This window comes from Pleuronectes platessa, chromosome 10 (genome assembly GCF_947347685.1).
Source record: "Pleuronectes platessa chromosome 10, fPlePla1.1, whole genome shotgun sequence".
NCBI classification, from domain to species: Eukaryota; Metazoa; Chordata; class Actinopteri; order Pleuronectiformes; family Pleuronectidae; genus Pleuronectes; species Pleuronectes platessa.
Genome location: NC_070635.1, coordinates 6,989,254 through 7,007,085, shown reverse-complemented (window position 1 = coordinate 7,007,085; position 17,832 = coordinate 6,989,254). Strand labels below are relative to the sequence as shown.

At 43.0% G+C, this 17,832-nt stretch overlaps 1 protein-coding gene across 7 annotated transcripts in view; it reads right to left on the bottom strand.

The window, feature by feature from the left end:
- map7d1a (MAP7 domain containing 1a) overlaps positions 1–17,832 on the bottom strand; it is a 36,570-nt gene that overhangs the window by 6,476 nt on the left and 12,262 nt on the right. For 3 of the 7 annotated variants that reach the window (XM_053432247.1, XM_053432246.1, XM_053432249.1), the window contains exons 2-13: positions 16,222–16,413; positions 12,624–12,692; positions 11,722–11,742; positions 8,660–8,823; positions 8,318–8,429; positions 6,079–6,183; positions 4,307–4,429; positions 4,058–4,203; positions 3,581–3,711; positions 2,471–2,709; positions 1,178–1,451; positions 171–351 (exon numbers count right to left, since the gene is read on the bottom strand). In XM_053432247.1, the coding sequence (XP_053288222.1) occupies positions 171–351; positions 1,178–1,451; positions 2,471–2,709; positions 3,581–3,711; positions 4,058–4,203; positions 4,307–4,429; positions 6,079–6,183; positions 8,318–8,429; positions 8,660–8,823; positions 11,722–11,742; positions 12,624–12,692; positions 16,222–16,413 (1,757 nt within the window). Of the gene's footprint in view, positions 1–170; positions 352–1,177; positions 1,452–2,470; positions 2,710–3,580; positions 3,712–4,057; positions 4,204–4,306; positions 4,430–6,078; positions 6,184–8,317; positions 8,430–8,659; positions 8,824–11,721; positions 11,743–12,623; positions 12,693–16,221; positions 16,414–16,483; positions 16,659–17,832 lie in introns of those variants that run through there. The other 4 variants (XM_053432252.1, XM_053432250.1, XM_053432248.1 and 1 more) reach the window with 4 other exon arrangements.

Genomic DNA, 17,832 nt, shown 5'->3' with positions numbered 1-17,832 from the left:
ACAGCTGAGCCCAGACTGTAAACAAGTGTCACTGAAAAACACCACAAACTGGTTGTTTACTAAAGATAGGGGAGAGTGTCGGTTTGTGGTGTGACGGGCAGAGAGCCTGGGACTGATGTAGGGATGCAGTGGTTGTGTGTGTGTGTGTCTGTGCGTGTACTTCATCGTACCTGTTTCTGCAGGCGCAGGTTCTCCTCCTGCTCGGCCTGGGCTCTCTCCCCGGCCTCCTTCTCATCCTGCAGCCGCTGGACTTCGTCTCTCTTCCGCTGCTCCTCCGCCATGGCGCGCGCCTCCTCCTTCCTGAGTTGGCTGTCCTCTGCCTCCCTGGCTATTCGCTCGTCTCTCAGGACCCTGGAGTCATCACAGACAAATTAAAGAATAAGTATTTCAAACAATGTGCTAAACTTTACTGAGTGTGGTGAACAAATTTAAAATGATTCCATTGATAGGACATTTCCTCTTTAGTTTACATGCGAGCCAAATCAGTAGAAACCAAACTTTTAAAGGGAGTGGAAACAAGTGGAAGTATGAGAGCCAGCAAGTTATCACATCAATAGCCAAGCTGTAAATAGTGACTTGCTGTGGTTAGAATCAGCCAACAGACTTTTTACAGTTATTTACATAGTCACAGACGGAGCTGAGTGAAGTTTTATTCAGACATTAATGTTCTGTGATGATTCATGAAGACTTCCTGATTGGTTTTACTAAATAAACTCAAAAGTAGGGCTGTGCATTTGAACAATATCAATGGTTATTACAAAACCTCAGCATTCATCATTGTCTGAGAGTTTAAAACCTCCGGTTCAAAAGTACTGACAGTGATAATTATCAACTGATGATCCAGCCCTAAGGGAAATATCTTTGTTGTGTATGCACCAATAACCATTTCACATTGGCATCATATAAATTAATAATCAGTTTGTCTGAGGGGAATGTTGCAAATAGACATCTTAATACAGTTCACATTATATAACAATCTGCATTTGTGATGGCAGATAAAAAAAAAAGGAGCTTTAGGAAAACAGCCTGGGAATTACTTCCACTGAGCTGTGAGTCTGTCGTGTTTAAGATTCACACATTGACCTGCAAAGTCAAAAAATGAAATGCAAACGGACCAAGTAGCTCTGGCCTGTTCTGACCCGCTCTGTGTTTTGAAGTATATTAAAAACGCTCTGACCTCTCCTTCTCCTCCTGTTCGCGCCGCTCTAGCTCCTCCCTGTCCCTCTGCTCTCGGGCCTGCCGGCGTCTTTCCGTCAGGATGCGTGCCGCCTCCTCAGGGTCGTTGGTGCCCGCCATGGGCTTGCCTGAAGGAGAGGGCGTTGGCGACGCTGCGGAGGCAGAGGAAGCCGAGTGGCTCGGCTCAGGTGAGGCTCTGGCTGTGGCTGGCGTGCTCGATGCGTGGGGTGAGGGAGCAGCTGAGGATACTACGATGTGAGGAACCACAGGGGAACCTAAGTATGATTAAAGGAGAGGCAACATACATTAGGCAATGCAACTATTTGTGTCCCTCTACCAGTAAGGACTTTTAAAGTGGTACTTTTCTCAAAGAGGTTTCTATCGACCTTCATAAGTACCACATTAAAACGCAGTCTTTTCCATTCACTTGCACCGTGAAACTGTCCACGGCAAAATGTAAACAGCCTAAGAACTTGGTAATGACATAATTAAGGGTGATTAGTGCAGCCTGCTAGTGTCGTGTGAGCAGAGCGTGGAGCTGTGTGTGGCTCCGTCAACAGGCTCTCTTTGTTTTCATGCCTAATTAAGCCTGATGCTAATCTGGGCCTAATGCTCCTTGAAGAGGAAATACAGATTTTCCAGAGGCTCCATTTTCCATTAGATCCTGTCTTCTCTGACAGGAAAAGACCGAGCCAGACAACAAAATTATATAAATACAGTTCCACTCAGCCACAGAGGGAAGAACCCCCAAATCCAGATGTTGTGTATCTCATGGTGGTGCGAATAGGACAGGTAGTCAAACTGGTAACCAAATCCAGATGTTCTATTATTAAGTAGTATACATCATTAAACAAAGTACCTAAGCACGGGTTTAATCAGGGGATGGATATGGCTCGGTTGTTATCATATGACCTTAAATCAAATTTAAATTAAGTAATGAGAGGAGGTCAACATGGTGACACGTCACTCAGCTGCAAGAAACTAACAGACAAACTAAATCTGTTTTCAGTCACGAAGTCTGGAAAATGTCTGGAAAATTGGGTCCCAGACATTTTCCAGAGTTTGCCTTCACTTATGAAGAACGCAGCACGAGATGTTCCAGGTCAGATGTGTTCACAGCTACAGGAACAGGGAATTCAGACGAGGGGGAGGGGGGGCCCTTGAGTCCAGCATGTAGGAGTCAGGACATTTCGTACAAACTCAACTGCAGAAATCAAATTGTTTATTCATTTTTACTATGAACTGTGAACGACTTGATGGTTGACTAATGATCATTACTTTCTTATGTACTCACTCTTTCTCTCCTCAGGGGTGGCAGGTCTGCGAGGCTCCCTCACTCTCTCCAGCGGGACAGGGGAGGAGGTCCGGTGGTCTATCCTGGCAGGGGTCCTGGCTCTTTTGGGCCGGGCCTTGGGAGTCGACGGCGTTCCCCGTGTTGATGGAGGCTTGGGGGAGGCAGCGGGGCTGGGGGAGGCCGTTCTGCCCTTGGGCGTGGCTGGGGATGCCGGCCGCTGTCTTGATAATGGACTGGGACTGAAAGACAGGAAAACGCAAAGGGGTACATATAACCTGATTGGAACTCATGTTTATGTTTGTTTAAAATGCCATGTGTCCTGAAGAAACCTGTTTTTCAGCAAACAGGTTCGCAGCGGACAAAGCACTCAAACATTGCATCATCCTGTAAAGTGCATTATCGGTCAGCATCCCATGCAACACTTGGAGGGGAAATCCATTATGCTCAAGTAGGATTTCTTTTTTCCTCCAAGCCTCAGGTGCCGACAGCTCTGCCGCCTTTTAGTTGAGTCAAAGAACTATATCTCCTTTTCTCCGCGCGTCATCCTGTCTTTCATGTCATGTCATTTATTCCTGTGGCCTTGGGGTTAGAGAGGAAATGACCTTGTGTCTTGTGATCTTTCACTCAATACTCAAACAGTGCATGAAATACACACATGCACGTGGTCGCTCTGTTTAACTCCATCGCTGACCAGAAGTGAGCTGTGGGTCAAGGGGATAAAAGGTCACTCTTGTTTACAACACAGTTTTAGAGCAGTGACTGTGTCCGTAACATTTTTTTAAATATAAATAAAATGTCCTTGAATCCAAAGTTACATCTTCAGATCTTTAACTCTCGTTAACTCTCCTGTGATTAATCTACAGTCGTGATGAAGGTGCTGATTTATTCATAAATTGACTGAGAGAAAATAATAATAACTTTAACACAAAAAGATTTCTTTAATTGGTGGATATTATTGTAAAATTAATACTTATTTGGTAGTAAATATATAAAAAGTAAAGACAGAAAATATGTTCTTGTTGTTATATTATGAAAGAATTCAAAATAATTGATCTAAATGTATTTTCAAAAAGTGTGAAAATAGAAATAAAGACACTTTTTTATTCATACCTTGGATCAGGTCTGTGTCTCATGCTCGGTAGAGACTGTCTCTTCTTCAGCACCTTCTCCTTAGTCAGCGCATTTTTCTCCTTCTCGTTCTCCCGCTCTTTGTCTCTCTTTTCTTTCTTGTTCTTATCCATCTGTTCGACAGAAAGATTAAACACACAAATTCAATTGGTTTCATTACATTTAGAAATCAATATTGAATCATAAAAACACAAAGACAATATTCTATATAGATTGTTTTATGTAAACAGGAAAAGAACAGATCAAAGTCTGGAGTGAGATGATGTTTTGCTCTCTTCAGTAGTAAACGCTGATATAGAGAATCTAGAGAATATATCAGAATATGATGATTTAGTTATCGTGGGTCTCTGGATACAGTCATATTCATTTTCTAGCGCTGCTGTAACTTTATGAAGACTGTGACTACACTTGGCTGTGAGTGGAGAACATGTCAGATATGTTTCACAGTTAATTACACACCGGTGTGGAGCTCCGTCTGCGTTGGCGCTGGGTGATGTCCGGTGTGCTGGACGTGACCCTCCAGCGGTCGGAGCAGCGGCGGTGGGGCTGGTGGGCGCACAGGGTGAGGGGGCTGGCTGAGTACGAACGGGGGCAGAGAGGAGATTCTGAAGGGGAAGATGTTGTGAGGTTATACCGTATTTTAACGTAGGCACTGTGAGGAATCAGAAATCCAATCAATGCTAATGCCTTTTTTGTTTGTCAACTTACGACCATCTTTGCCATTGCTGAGGACGCTGGCGGCGCTGCGGCTCCTGGCGATGAAAGACAGCGTCGGCGTCATCAGCCGGTCGACTATACTGCTCTCCCAGGGACTCAGAGCAGGGCTGCGGGCTGCAGGAGGGACAAAAACATGAATTAATGTCAGTTTCAATTAACCTGAAAGATACGGCTTAAATGGATGTGCTTAGGTGAACCCGGAGCTGTTAGTACATCAGCTCCACACTGTCGACAAACCTGAAGTATTAGAGGGACTTGAGAGGAGCTTTGAAATCTTCAATCCATTAATACCACAACATAGCACCAAAATTAAAATCCAAACCTTTTTCACCAGGAAGGAAATTAAAAGAGAAAGTTTGTCAAGCCTGAAATGCAGCAAGTGTCTAGAATCCCTACACACCTGATCTAAGACCCCAAAACCAAGTAAGACACCTCTGGGCGGCACACAGAGATTATGAGAGGTGGAAAATGAGCCCCAGTAAATATGTCTGTATAACCTTGAGCTGTACGGGTACCACCCAAGAGAGAGGGTGATTTATTTGAAAAGCTTGTCTAGACAGCGAGTCAGTTATTTATAACCACAGCCTCCAGCACAGGAGCAGAGAGCACGACGAGTAAAGACTCATCACTATTTATTCAGGAGAGACATTTTTCTTCTCTGGCTGTAAGGTGGTGTAACACGGGGACGACGTTTCACCGAATCATCCCGTGGTTAAGCAGCGGAGACAGAGGTGTGTGTGAGACGGGGGATGGGGGGGTGACAGGAGGAATAAAGCTGCTACCCATCTTTTTTCTAGCAGCACAGAGAAACCGTACCTGCTCCGGGGCGTTTTCAGAATACATTATCTCCTGGAAAACGCTGACTCACTGATTCACTTTCTAACTTTACTTTTTTCAAAACTCTACAGTTTCTCCAGCTCTGCAGGAGAACAGAGAGACCTGGTTAAAGTTAGACCTACAAAAAGAGAACAGCTGCTTAAATCTGGAGCATGAAGACAGGTTGATTCTAGAGATGTTCAGATACCATTTTCTATTCCTGTCACCAGTTCTGATAATCAGAACCTGTGAGTCAGGTGACACCGATCACATGCCAGTTCATTTAGAAAATTACCCTGTAATTACCCTGTATGGTCATTGTTGTATGGCCTGGTTTAGTCATTACAGTTTTATCTGAGTGAAACTAATATTTAAAGAGTGGTATCTGATCTGTGAATATATTTGCATACTCGCAGACGCACGACTGAGGCATTTCTGGCTCTGGTATCAGTATCGGAACATCTCCAGTCAATTTATATTCATATAATCACACCCACCACAGTTTCAATCAATCCATACACCATTTAAGACATAGAAAAGATTCAGCATCCAGCATATTGGGATGAAAATGAAACACAGAAGGATCCGTTTGTGCAAACACACCAGGAATGAAATGACCATCATCTCACAATGAACCAACCAAAGGATAGTAACAGACAGTAAAACACAATATGAACACGTACATAACCCAAAACCCGTATCCACATATGAGCATGCAGAGCATGTCAAACGTGCCGAGCCCCGACCCAAATTATAGACCCCAACAAAAAAAAAGGAGATGGAAATGGATCAGCCATCAACCATCAAGCACAGGACAGGGACTGAAATCAGAAAGGAGTAACTGAAAGGACAATGACGGACGGGGCCGGAAGTGTCAGCAGTGGCAGGATGATGGACACATTTAACGAGTGGAGGGAGGAGGGGGGGCATTCCAGATGTTGTCTTACTTCTGCCGGGGGAGTTCCAGAGCGTGGCGGAGGACTTGGACAGTCGCTTGTTTATAACAGAGTCCACGTGTTTGGGAAGGTTGACCGTTGACAAAGAGCATCTGCCTATAGGAAGCCAAAAGAGCGCCACACAGATGTTCACACAGGTCACATGGTTGAGAGGAAGAGGAGGACCTTCTGTGGCGGCACGCTTCATGCTCAAATGATGCCTCCACAAACACACACCCACTCATTGTATAGGCAGTAACACTTGTGTATTTGAAATATGGACAACCCCCATTAAAGCAAATTCTTCAAAGCTCATACACGCACACAGCACATCTGTTCAACCAGCCTTCAGGTGTATAGGCAGCCATCGGTGTTTTATAATTCATAAAACATATGTTACCATGTCATTTACATGTATGAGACTTCTGCCAAGATTTAAATACAATGTCAATCAAAGAAATGTCGTTTTTGGTGCCTAAAACTAGCGTGACCGAAAGAAGGATATGTGCATTTATGTTTTTAATTTCACATTTAAAGAGTCTATTTTTCTAATTCAAGCTCTATATATGTGGGTTTTTATTTTATTATTTTATTTAGAATAAATGTATGATTAAACCTCTAAATTATCAAGCTTCAATTGCATTTCTTTGAAACAGAGGTTTGACATCTTAGGGAATCATTGCCAAAAATGTAAGAATAAATATATTTCTGTATATTTTAAATATCCCTTATATCAGTATCGGCTCCCAAAATACTCCAACATCTCTTTCTAGAAACTGTGTCCCTATTATTCTTTATAATTCACACAGTATATTGTTAACACTGTACATTGGCACCACTTCTTGATGATGAAATCCTCTGTCAGTGAAGTCTTTGGATTATTCAGAGTTAACCAGGAACATCGTATCCGGTGAGAACAAGCTGCTAATAAATATTTAACATCTTCCAGGCCAGTGAGCAGCACACTACGTTCACTTCATCTCTACAGAGGTACATAAGGTTGCTTTTTTGTGGAAGGGGTGAAACATCATTTTAAGGGTCATGCCTACATGACAACAATTCAAATCATCAAAAGTATGTTAAATACTCTGAGGAATAAACCTTCACAAACCACCTTTTCAAGCCACTACACTTGCCCCATGGAAACAAAACAAGTGATGGAGCAGCTGCTGGGAAACATGTTCTCATTTCAAGGCTGATGACGTTAACTGGAACTTCAGAAAAGAGCAAAAAATCTGTGCAATCATCCGTCTGCAATACTTGCATCAATTCCCAGTTCCACATCCCTTTTATACACTGCGATCAAATGAGTGTTCTCTTTCCCTGGATGTCGTCAGACAGGACGTGATTCAGAGAGCTTCACAGTAATGAAGGCATTAAATACATTCAGACATGAAGCACGCTCTAAGACTCCTATAGCATCTCCCCTAAAATAACAACTGTCGGCCGTTCCACTGCAGCCTCTTCACGCTGCCATGGTCTGACAGACGGCTGGCGAGAGAGGAAGGAGCGGAGAGATTGATTGGAGTGTCAATAATTCCCCTGGCATATGGCAGAGGCGATTACATGACGTAAGATGGAACAAGAGTCTCTTCAGATTTTGGACCTTGTGTCAAGAAGGATGGAACAAAGCATCCATCTATGCTCAGTCGATCAAGCTGCACTGTTAACACATCGTTTCTGCAGCATTACCTCATATCTGCATCAGACTGGTCTCATCAGCTGTGAGGACATTTATCAGTTCAAATGAAGCTTTATTGGCCAACACTTGCTGCTGGTGGACAGAGCCCTGCTTACCGCAGCTGTCGTAATAAAGCAGCTCAGTGCATTTGTGCAATCAATTCAGTCTGGTCCTGATAAGAGGCTAATGACTCTGGTTGTTTAAGAGGTGAGCAGCAGTCTGCAGGGACGGAGCTGCAGCAGCTAACACATCGGAGGATATGTTGTGGTGAGGTTAGAGCAAAGGCAGTAGATTCAAATATAACATAAGAAAACCTCCACGTGTACACAGATCTGCATGAGAAGCTCTTATAAGACTGCTTCTGGCAGCGTTACAGGCCAAACCCAGCAGTGAGCATTAAATACTGTACACATAACATGGATATCTATTTTTCCGTTAGGTTTAAGAAACACAACAAAATGGATTTTAGTATAAATCCCCACAAACAAGTGTTAATGTATTCAATTCAGGGTGAACTGCTTTAGCTCCACCCAAGGGCAGAGGGTGTGTGTGTGTCTGGGTTGGACTCACCTTCTTTCTGGCTGGAGTTCTGGCTGAGCGCACCGGCCCATGACCATCTCTGCTGGCGGATTTCTGCCCACGTCTTCTTGGTCGACCTGTGGATGGCTGCCTCGTAGCGTTCCTGGAGAGGAGCCAGGGACAGATATCATGTAGTCAAACTGTCAAATGCTTTAAAGGCAATGTGAAGGACACAGAACATTATTCAGCAGAAAAACCTTAATATGCATCTGAATCTGCTTAGATATTCCAGTGCAGGGGGGTATTAATATTTATCCTCTCTTGCATTTGTAATTGTCACCTCTTACAACTACTACAGCATCATCTATTGAAGCGATTATTTAACAAACGTACTTTGTTCTTCTCCTGTTTCAGCTTTTGTCTCTCCTCCAGGGCAGAACGCCGTCTCTCCGTCTTGATCCGCTGCTCCTCCAGCTTCCTGCGCCGCTCCTCCAGCTGCTGCTCCCTCAGCTGCCGGGCCTTCTCCTCTTTCTCCAGCCACTGGGACTTTTTGGCAGCTGGGATGGGAGAGACGACAGAGTCAGGAGAGTAGGATTTTTAACAGTAAGTCACCTGTCCTTTCTGAATAGTTAATAATACTCATCCTCTTTCAAAAGGTATTTGATTATAAAATGTCTGGTCTTGAAAGAGCAGTGTGATATCTGAAAACACACATTTGTCACGATAAATATCCAGAGAGTGAATCCCCTCTGAAGTTTACTGTCGCCCTTCACCTCCATGCCTTTTGTGTTGGGAAAATAAATTCAGTTCCTTGACTTCTCCACAAAGTAGAGCATAATGCCAGGTTAGATACAGTACTTCTGAGGTGACACTTTTACTCCACAAAGCCTGCACGTCAGCTTCAATAAAGCACACACACTTTGATATGGAAATGGACTCCTTGTGCCTGAGCCATTCAAAGAGGGGTGTAAAGAAGCGTTTAGCAGCTGTTTGTTCACAACTCGCCGTATTTCTTTAAACTACAAAGTAAAAAAAAATCCATGAAGAATCGGCCTCTGCAAAGGGGAGAGATTTAGTTCTCTAAAGCATGAGATGCAGATTAAAAAAAAGCAACTGGTTGTTGATTTCAGATTCTGGTGATGGAGCGTTGCAGTGACGCTGGGGGATGGGGGGGGGGGGGGGGGGGTTTATTGAGAGCCGCACAGTTCGGCTTTTATCCGAGATGGAAACAAAAAGCTGAGTTATACCGAGGCGCCGGCTGCCAGCACCTTGCGGCAGAGAAAAGATCTGCTGCAGTGCGTCTCTGCGCTCCTCACACGCCGATGACCTCGATTTGAGAGACGCCACATGTTTACCTTCCTGTGATACAAAGCTTTATGGGAACTGTAGGTGACGTGCGGTGGAAACGGCTTCTAGACTCATCCACTGTGCAGCATTTAAAGGTTATTAAGAGAGATCACGTTTTCTCCATCTACAGGGAAAACCCCCGATTGCACATTTAGCGTAACAAGCCTGCATTTCTTCAAATCAGGTGTGTGGACATTTGCTAAATGAATATTTGAATTGGACTTATTGTTTTGTTGTATTTTTCCAGAGTACAGCTGTAGAATTACACCATAACACAAAGAGTTCGTAACCGCCCACAAATTCAACCTTTAAGTGTCCTGCTCGTGATTTATATAATTTAATTTCTCTACGAGTGCCACAAATCTTCAGTCATTAAAGAATCAATTTCATAATAAACAAATATCTTACGCTGGAGTGGCTTTATGATACATTCCACAACTCCCTCCTGACTGTGATCAGTGCTGACACGTACCATCGGGACCCAAGATCATTAAATAATCATGAAGGCGTCTGTTGTAATGCTGGTGTCTGAAGTATTTATACCCTCCAGGCAGGGGAGTAGCTGCTGTGCAGTCGCAGCCGATTCTCTGACGCAACTCTCCCAAAGCTTGGTTTAAAAATAAAGATCCAACGAGACACAGGAGAGAAAATGTGTGGATTTTCTAATCCTGACACTACAGCCGAGGCCTGATAAGCCGAGTCTTCCTGACCACGATCTCTGTTAAGCTGATATCGTAAACACAAGCTTTGGCAGCGTCTTATCTTTTATCCAAGTCTGAATGACGGTATTAAACCGGAGCCGTACCATCTGGCGCGCCCTTGTGATCGCCCAATTAGTGTCGACCGCAAGTGTGTCAAACGCATCTTACTGCTGTGGAACACACAGTCGGATCAGAAAACACAGTGTTACAGTATGTATGCAAAGTGTATAATAGAAAAACTGGTTCAAAAGAATCCTGTGTCACATGGGGACATTTATAAATACCATGAATTCTTTCTGTTTTGTCGGGAAATGTCCAAATGTGATAATTATATAAATATCAGTTTTCATCAAATAAGTTAATTCTATGTTCCACTAAGTCAGTTTCCCAGTTTTTCCTGAACTCCAACGTAAAGAAAAGAAAGATTTATCTGATTGATAAGTTTTGACTGAGAATCTTTGTCCACGTGTATCTAGATAAAAACCTACGAGAGGAGAAGTTTCTGCTTAACATCCAAACAAGTAAACAGTCATTGACATATTTTCCTTCCCCTGGTTTGGAACATTTTGAACTGTGTGATTTCCTTTTGGCAACTCAAGATTTGTTTAGGTGTCAATTTCACGACCAGGATGAATTTGGCTGCAAGCGTCTCTGAAGCCTCAGATTTCTGCAGTGAGACGATAATCACGGTGCTTTTATGACATGTGGCTCAAACGTGTCATCTTCAAAAACAGGATCCAAAGAGTTCAGTGGTGTTTGCAGCTGGATCATGAGGATGAGGTTCAAACTCAGGTCATGCTACATCTTCTATTGATTAGCAATCAATAACGTTGATTTACACATAGATGATTAGTCACGTGATCACTATAACTACATGAATTCATATGAAAACAATTATTGTGATGTTATGAGAGGAAAGCTGACAATTAGTTGAAATAAAAAATAATTTGACACCAAGGAACAACATGAGGATTAAATCAATGAAATACTAGGGCTGGGTCATGTGACCAAAACTCTTTCATAATATTTACTTTATGATATATTTATCAATCAAGTTTTAAAATATAGCTTTTTAGCTTTTTTGAAGCTTATATATATTTTGAATTTGCTAAATTTCTTCTTTTTCAGATGACATAATGTGAGAGTTGAGGTCGGATCATGTAAAAATATGTTTATCTGTATTTTACCATCGGTTTCATTGGAAGATCTTATGCAACATTGGATCCAGTAATCATTATTTCAGTGTGTATGTGTTTTCTGTGTATTGCCCAGCTCTAGTTTAAACTACTGAACGTCTGAAGGTTGACGCATCCACATGAAACAGTATGATCAACAACAACATCTCCACCACCAACACCACCATCACCATCACGACCATCACAACGTGCACGTGCCTTAGTGGCTTACCTTGTAACTTGCTGAGCTCTTCTGCAGGAGGAGGAGGAGGTGAGAGAGAAGACAGAGGCAACTGTCAATCATGCAAAGCAGTGCACGCCCGGCACGGAGCCGGGTGCTAATGTGACAGCCACGTGTTAAAAAAACAAAGAGCTGTAACTTCATCGGACACATGGAGACAGCTTTGTCAGTTGATGTGAAGACAGAGGGGAACTTTCCTGTCAATCAGACTGATGGGTTTCATTTAGAGCCCGACCGATACATCAGTTGGCTGATATGAGGCTTGCACAGAATATATGAATTATATTCTTAATTAAAGTTCGCAATATCTTGTGTTTGATTTTTTTATAAATGTTTTGGGTTAAATGGTAAAATATCAAACCTCTTGATCAAGGTTTGATACCAGCATCTTAGGATGTGATGAACCATCAATCTCCATTATCTGTATCGGCCACAAGTTGATATTGGTCGGGCTCTAGATTTTTAGATTGCAGAAGAAGGGTTTGGTGCTTCGGAGACTCATCGCTGTTAAAGGGGAAACATCTCAAAAGGAGTGACGTGGGATTTTCATTACGGCCGCAAAAGGTTGAGGTTTTGTGAGCGTAAGGAAAATTTCGAATTCAAATTATATATTTTAGTGCAGACGTGAGGATAAGCAATAAGTCAAACAATAAAGCAAAGGTTTTAACAAGAGCGTTTCAGCAAACATGCAGTAAATAAATGCTCATGTGTCGTTGGTAAAATGGTGACTTGCCCCATGTTTCTGTTCTACATGTACATGCAAACTGCAGCCTACAGCCCCGGAGCAACACAAGCTAAGGGACACTAAACAACCTCTTTCACCCCGACACCAGGGGGCACTGTCTTCTTGTGTAAAAGGGCATTTCCTCTCACGACCCCTTGTTTCCACTTACCCAGATATTTGGCCTTTTCCTCTCTCCGCTCCTTGGCGAGCTTCTGTCTCTCATCTGCCTTTATGATGTCTGCAGACGAGAATGGAAGAGGGATCAATAAATATGTTTATCAGCTGTTCTAAACAAAATCATGTTACAACAACATCAATTGATCCGACACAATCTGGACATATTTCAGTAAACAGCTGCTTTCAGGCGTTAAAATGTTCAGAGAATGCAAATGTCCAGGTCCCTGCTAAAATTTGAACATGTGAGAAGGGTGGAAAATTGGACGTGCGTTGATGATGGATCCAAAACAAAAAGAATACGATTATCTCAGAATGCAAAAAGGTGCCATGATGTCAACTTGAAAGGACAAAGATAAGAGTGTCTTGGAGATAAGAGCTGAGGCCAAGATCTGTTGTAAACAATAACACAGCAGAGTTTAGTACGTCCTGCCTCGTGCACGCTCTCAAGGCGCCACCCCTTCACCTGAATGACAAATATTCCTGTGAACTGTGTCTCACCTGGACAATTTCCTGCTGTGTTCTTCACATGTGACCGATCATGAGTTAAAATTCCTTATAAAAACTTCTGGACTTGTTCCAAACTGAATCAGATTCACAACATAGATCTACGTAAATAAACAAGACATTTTATTACTACTTAAAAAAAAAAGAGTACATTATCACTAAGAGCTTCCTTAGATCCTAATCCTGCAAATTAACTTTTATCCATCAGGATTTGTGACAGATATTTGTTTCTGAATAGAACCTGCGTCTGCCCTGCGACAAACACATGACTAAGTGTTTCCATAATTCCTGCCAAGTCTGTGCATCAGAGGCATTTAACTGTTAAACCACACGGAACTGCAAACCACGTGACAATGAAAAGACACTAGCAGCATCAACATTTCAACACCGATGCTCGACACATGGCTGAAACTGATGTGTTGCTGAAACTACATGGTTTTTTCTAGGTTTTTCTAGAAGAACAAATGAAAGAAAATAAATCAACAGGCAAGCTAATCTCCAAATAAAAGCTGCAGCATGTGGCAGGTCCACTAAATCTCCTGTGCCATCTGGGTGTTGGTGCATGTTTCACTGTGGTATGTAATGGCTACAGGGGAGGACTTACATACATTTCTTGTCCTGTGACATCTCTGATGCTCGTTCAACAATCCCTACACATACCTCACAGAGGAAGAAGCGAAGAGCAACGCAAACAATCACTGGACTAACCCATTTCAAGAATTCAAACTGCGTCTTTCTGAAAAAAACTCACCTTTGTTCAGAATGTCCCAAAGTCAAATATTCAAAACTAAAGACAAAACAATGATTTAATTAATCAATGAGTTAATGTGTGGCGTTCTATATATCAACTATATTGATATATCAAGAAGATCATAGGTAAAATCATCATCATTGAAGATAATCATCAGTTGCCTCTATATTTACAACACAAAGATGACTGCAGCAATTTAATTGATGCTTTCCCAGTTCTTACTAATAATAGCTCAGCAGCAATAACAGCTGATTTAATGATGCTGAGCATGATAATACTGCAGCGTCTCATCATGGGAGGTTTTCTATAGATTTATTTATTTCTGCTGAATCATTCTAACAAATTAGCTTCAATGTTTACTGACCATGTGAAGTCATATACTCATATGCACATTTTACCACAGATAACTGGGAAACACAGACTCTGACTCCACTCTTCGTCTTTCTAGAGCCTTCACGCTTCATCATCAGCCTCAATCTTCACCGACCAGATGTTCACCATCAAACACAAAGGAACTTATCCTTCAGCATCATCTAATGGGGGGAGGTGTGATTCATAAGCATGACAACAATCTGCGGCCTCCCCCTGAGAAAAACTCTGACCCACTTTGAATATTTGCAGGACCCAGGAAAGCCCAAGTGCACGTTGTCGGCCAATGTGATGCTGCTGCTGCTGTTTGCAACGCACAACCTTGGTATTCATTACATCATGTGCACAAATGTGGTTCTGAGACACAAACAGAAAATACACACACACACACACACACACTGGTATTCTTTTAAAATGTCAGCTCTATTATTTTCTTCGCCTCTAAATTGCTGTTCTATGCTGTGCAGGGTACAGTGCCACTTGCAGCCCTCATTTGGACAAATAATAATAAGAACAAACAAAAAAGAAAGAATATATTGTTTCTTCCACTGTTCTCTGAGGCAAAATCAACATACTCAGTCATAACAATGCAAGAATCCTTGACGCTAGCTGCATGAGGAGCTTCCCCTGAAACAATCACTGACAGAGATGTGACAAAAAACAGTGAGCAGACCATGACCAGAAAGGAACTACAAGCCTCGACCTTTCATTTGACTAATGAAAGAGCCACAGAGTGTTTTTCCTCTTCGCACCCACCTGTGTGGTGCAAACACAAATAATGAGCTTAACGGAACAAGCGGAAAAGGAACCTGGAGAACAAAGGGGAAGTATGGATCATTTTTGGTATCAGGAGAGTTAGGGCTCAACCACATGTTTATCCAAGTTAACCAAGGCAAATAAACAAAGAACTGCTTGTTTTCATATAACTGATGTGGCAAAGGAAGCATAACACAAATCAGAACTGGCTGCGTTGTTGTAGTTTTGTGAGCAGTTCTGAGGTTTTATCCTCCTCACCTCATGCTTCGGGAATAAAGACCATGACCACAGTGAATGGATTAATGGATCGAGAATAAAGAGGCTTACTCTCCAAAACCCCTCAAACGTGCTCCTTAGACTCTGCAATATGCTGTTAGCCGGTGGCTGCGGGGAGTTCAATCGGAGGCAGTGTGGACGCAGCTATGGTGCAAGTACCAGGCCGAGCTAAACGCCTTCTTGGCAACCGGTAGTCTTCCTCAGGTTTCCTCTGCCCACCCTTCACCAGGGACCAGTGCATGGCAGTGATTAGCATTGGCTATCCACTTACTAACAAAGCTCATTTGTCCACGAGTTGTTTTTCTTGACTAATTTAATTCGGCCAGAAATCTTCAGACCCAAAGCTGTGGACTTCTCACATCAGCAGCTTGTTTTCCAGCACTTATAACCTGCAGCAGCTCTATTGGATTTAGCTTCATGTCTGAAAGCGTGTGGTGGCTGTAACTCCGATACTGAAGCATTACCTTCCCTCAGGAGAGCTGCCCCGACTCCAGCAAAGTGCAGATGTACATAATGGCACCATTATTGGAACACAGAGCCAAAGAACAGGTCAAGTTCAGCCTCGAGAGCAGGTTTTTCAAACAACTGAACTCGAAACAGGTTACACAGTTTCTTTCTAAATATCTTTAAGCCTCAACAGCAGGGTGGCACACAGAAAATCCATCTGTACGTGTCTCATTCTTGTGAAAGTCTCAGGAACACCTTGTGGAAATGTATTTTAAAATTGGCACAATTTTCCTCTTGGATACAAGAATAAACTGATTCGATTTTAGACGTCAAGATCATTTTTAAACATCACATTTTCACCATAAAAAGATAAGATACACTTTTAAGTTCAAGCTCAAGTTTTCACTACATGAGTCTTCACAGATATGAAAACCTGGCTGGTTGGTGGGAGAATACAAACAGTGAGGCAGTAATAATTTCCCTTTACCTTGTTTCGACCTGGGTGCAGGTGATGCTGGTGATCTGGGCATGATGTCAGATTTCCTGGGGGTACTCAGCCTTCGGTCTACATCCTTCTTAGCTGGAGACTCCATCCTCTTGGGGTTGTCTGAGGTCGGGGGGCTGCTCTCCCCCTCTGGGTCAGGCCTTGTGGGGCTTGTGTCCAGATTAGAGTAGGGAGCTGGTTGAAGAGACAGACAGAATAAAAACAAGTTGAGAAAATGACACTGTTAAAAAGGCGACAGGCATACATGGAACTCAACCAGTCGGACTTCATTCCTGTCAGTGCCGGGCCTATGAGGTAGTTTTGTGGATGACGTAAACTTCCGCAGAGACCTGCACTGCAGCGAGAGGGGTGGAGTCCGTGTGTCTGATAACTAGACTATTTTCTATGAGAAATGACAACATAACGAAAGAGAACCAAACCACCCGCTCCTCTGTTTCAGCACAAGGCCTCTTTCAGCTGTTGAGCAACATTTACAGCTGAAAAGATTACACCATTTGCTCAGAAGCACAAGATAACAGGCCTTAAGCCTGCTCTTCTAACTCTATGACTAATACCATTTCTACTCTGCGGTTGATTTATCGAGGCACCGGCCAGAGTGGATGGCCGGACGCCCAGGCAGAGCAAAACATTAATTGGCTTTTTGGCTTTCTGATGATTCTGTTCAGGTGAAATGATTTGCTTGGGAAAACCGAATCAGTGAGATCACGTTTTCAGAAAAGTTGTCAAACTTTATTTTGATGAAAAGGCCTCAGTTTAGGGTCTTCTGTTCTTTCTGAGTTTTCTGTTTAGATAATAGCCGGGTGGGTTTGGACCGCAGCTTCACTCGCAGCACCATGACTCATGTTTGGCAGGCTGCTTGAACCTGAAGCTCCTACTCTCCTTCCATTAGATTGCCGAGGCTTTGACGGCCGGACAAAGACCCTCACGGGAGGGACACTCGGCTTTGTCCGCTCAGCATCGCACCGCCGTGCTCCCGGTCGAACCACGTTGGAGCACAGTATCTTTCTGCATAGTCTCTGAAGGTAAACACTGGGGCAACATGCTGTAAATTATTCAGACTTTGGCTTAAAAACAACACAGACAGTGGGGGGGCTGTCACATCGAGACAGTGAGCGCACTGAAGATTTACTATTCAAATGCTGGGCTATTCAGCAGTTTCCAAAAGACGAGCACCAATGAGGAGCGAGACCAATGCTGTGCTACTTCACAGATCCTAGAGTTGAGTACATAACTCTACAATCTGCTTCTTCTTCAGCCAGAAACGTTTCCACAAAGTGCCGTCAAACTTTTCTTTTAATCAATTCCTTGTGAGTACAAGCCAAAGATCTGCATGAATAAATATCAGCTTTTCACTGATAAAATGCACAAAGATACAGTCTCAGGCCTTATAAGAAAGATTGAGTCAATGTCCCCCATCTGGGGAAAGGGAAGCATCTACTGACGACTTTGAGTTGGACAAAGCCCGATGGGTAAAGAGAGAGAGAGAGGAAGAGTAGCCGGCGCGAGTCTATGAAAGAGTTCAGCTGGGAGACAAGACATTGTGTTTCCCTTGTCCAAGCATGCCACTATTAAATAAGCATTCCTCGGGCAGCG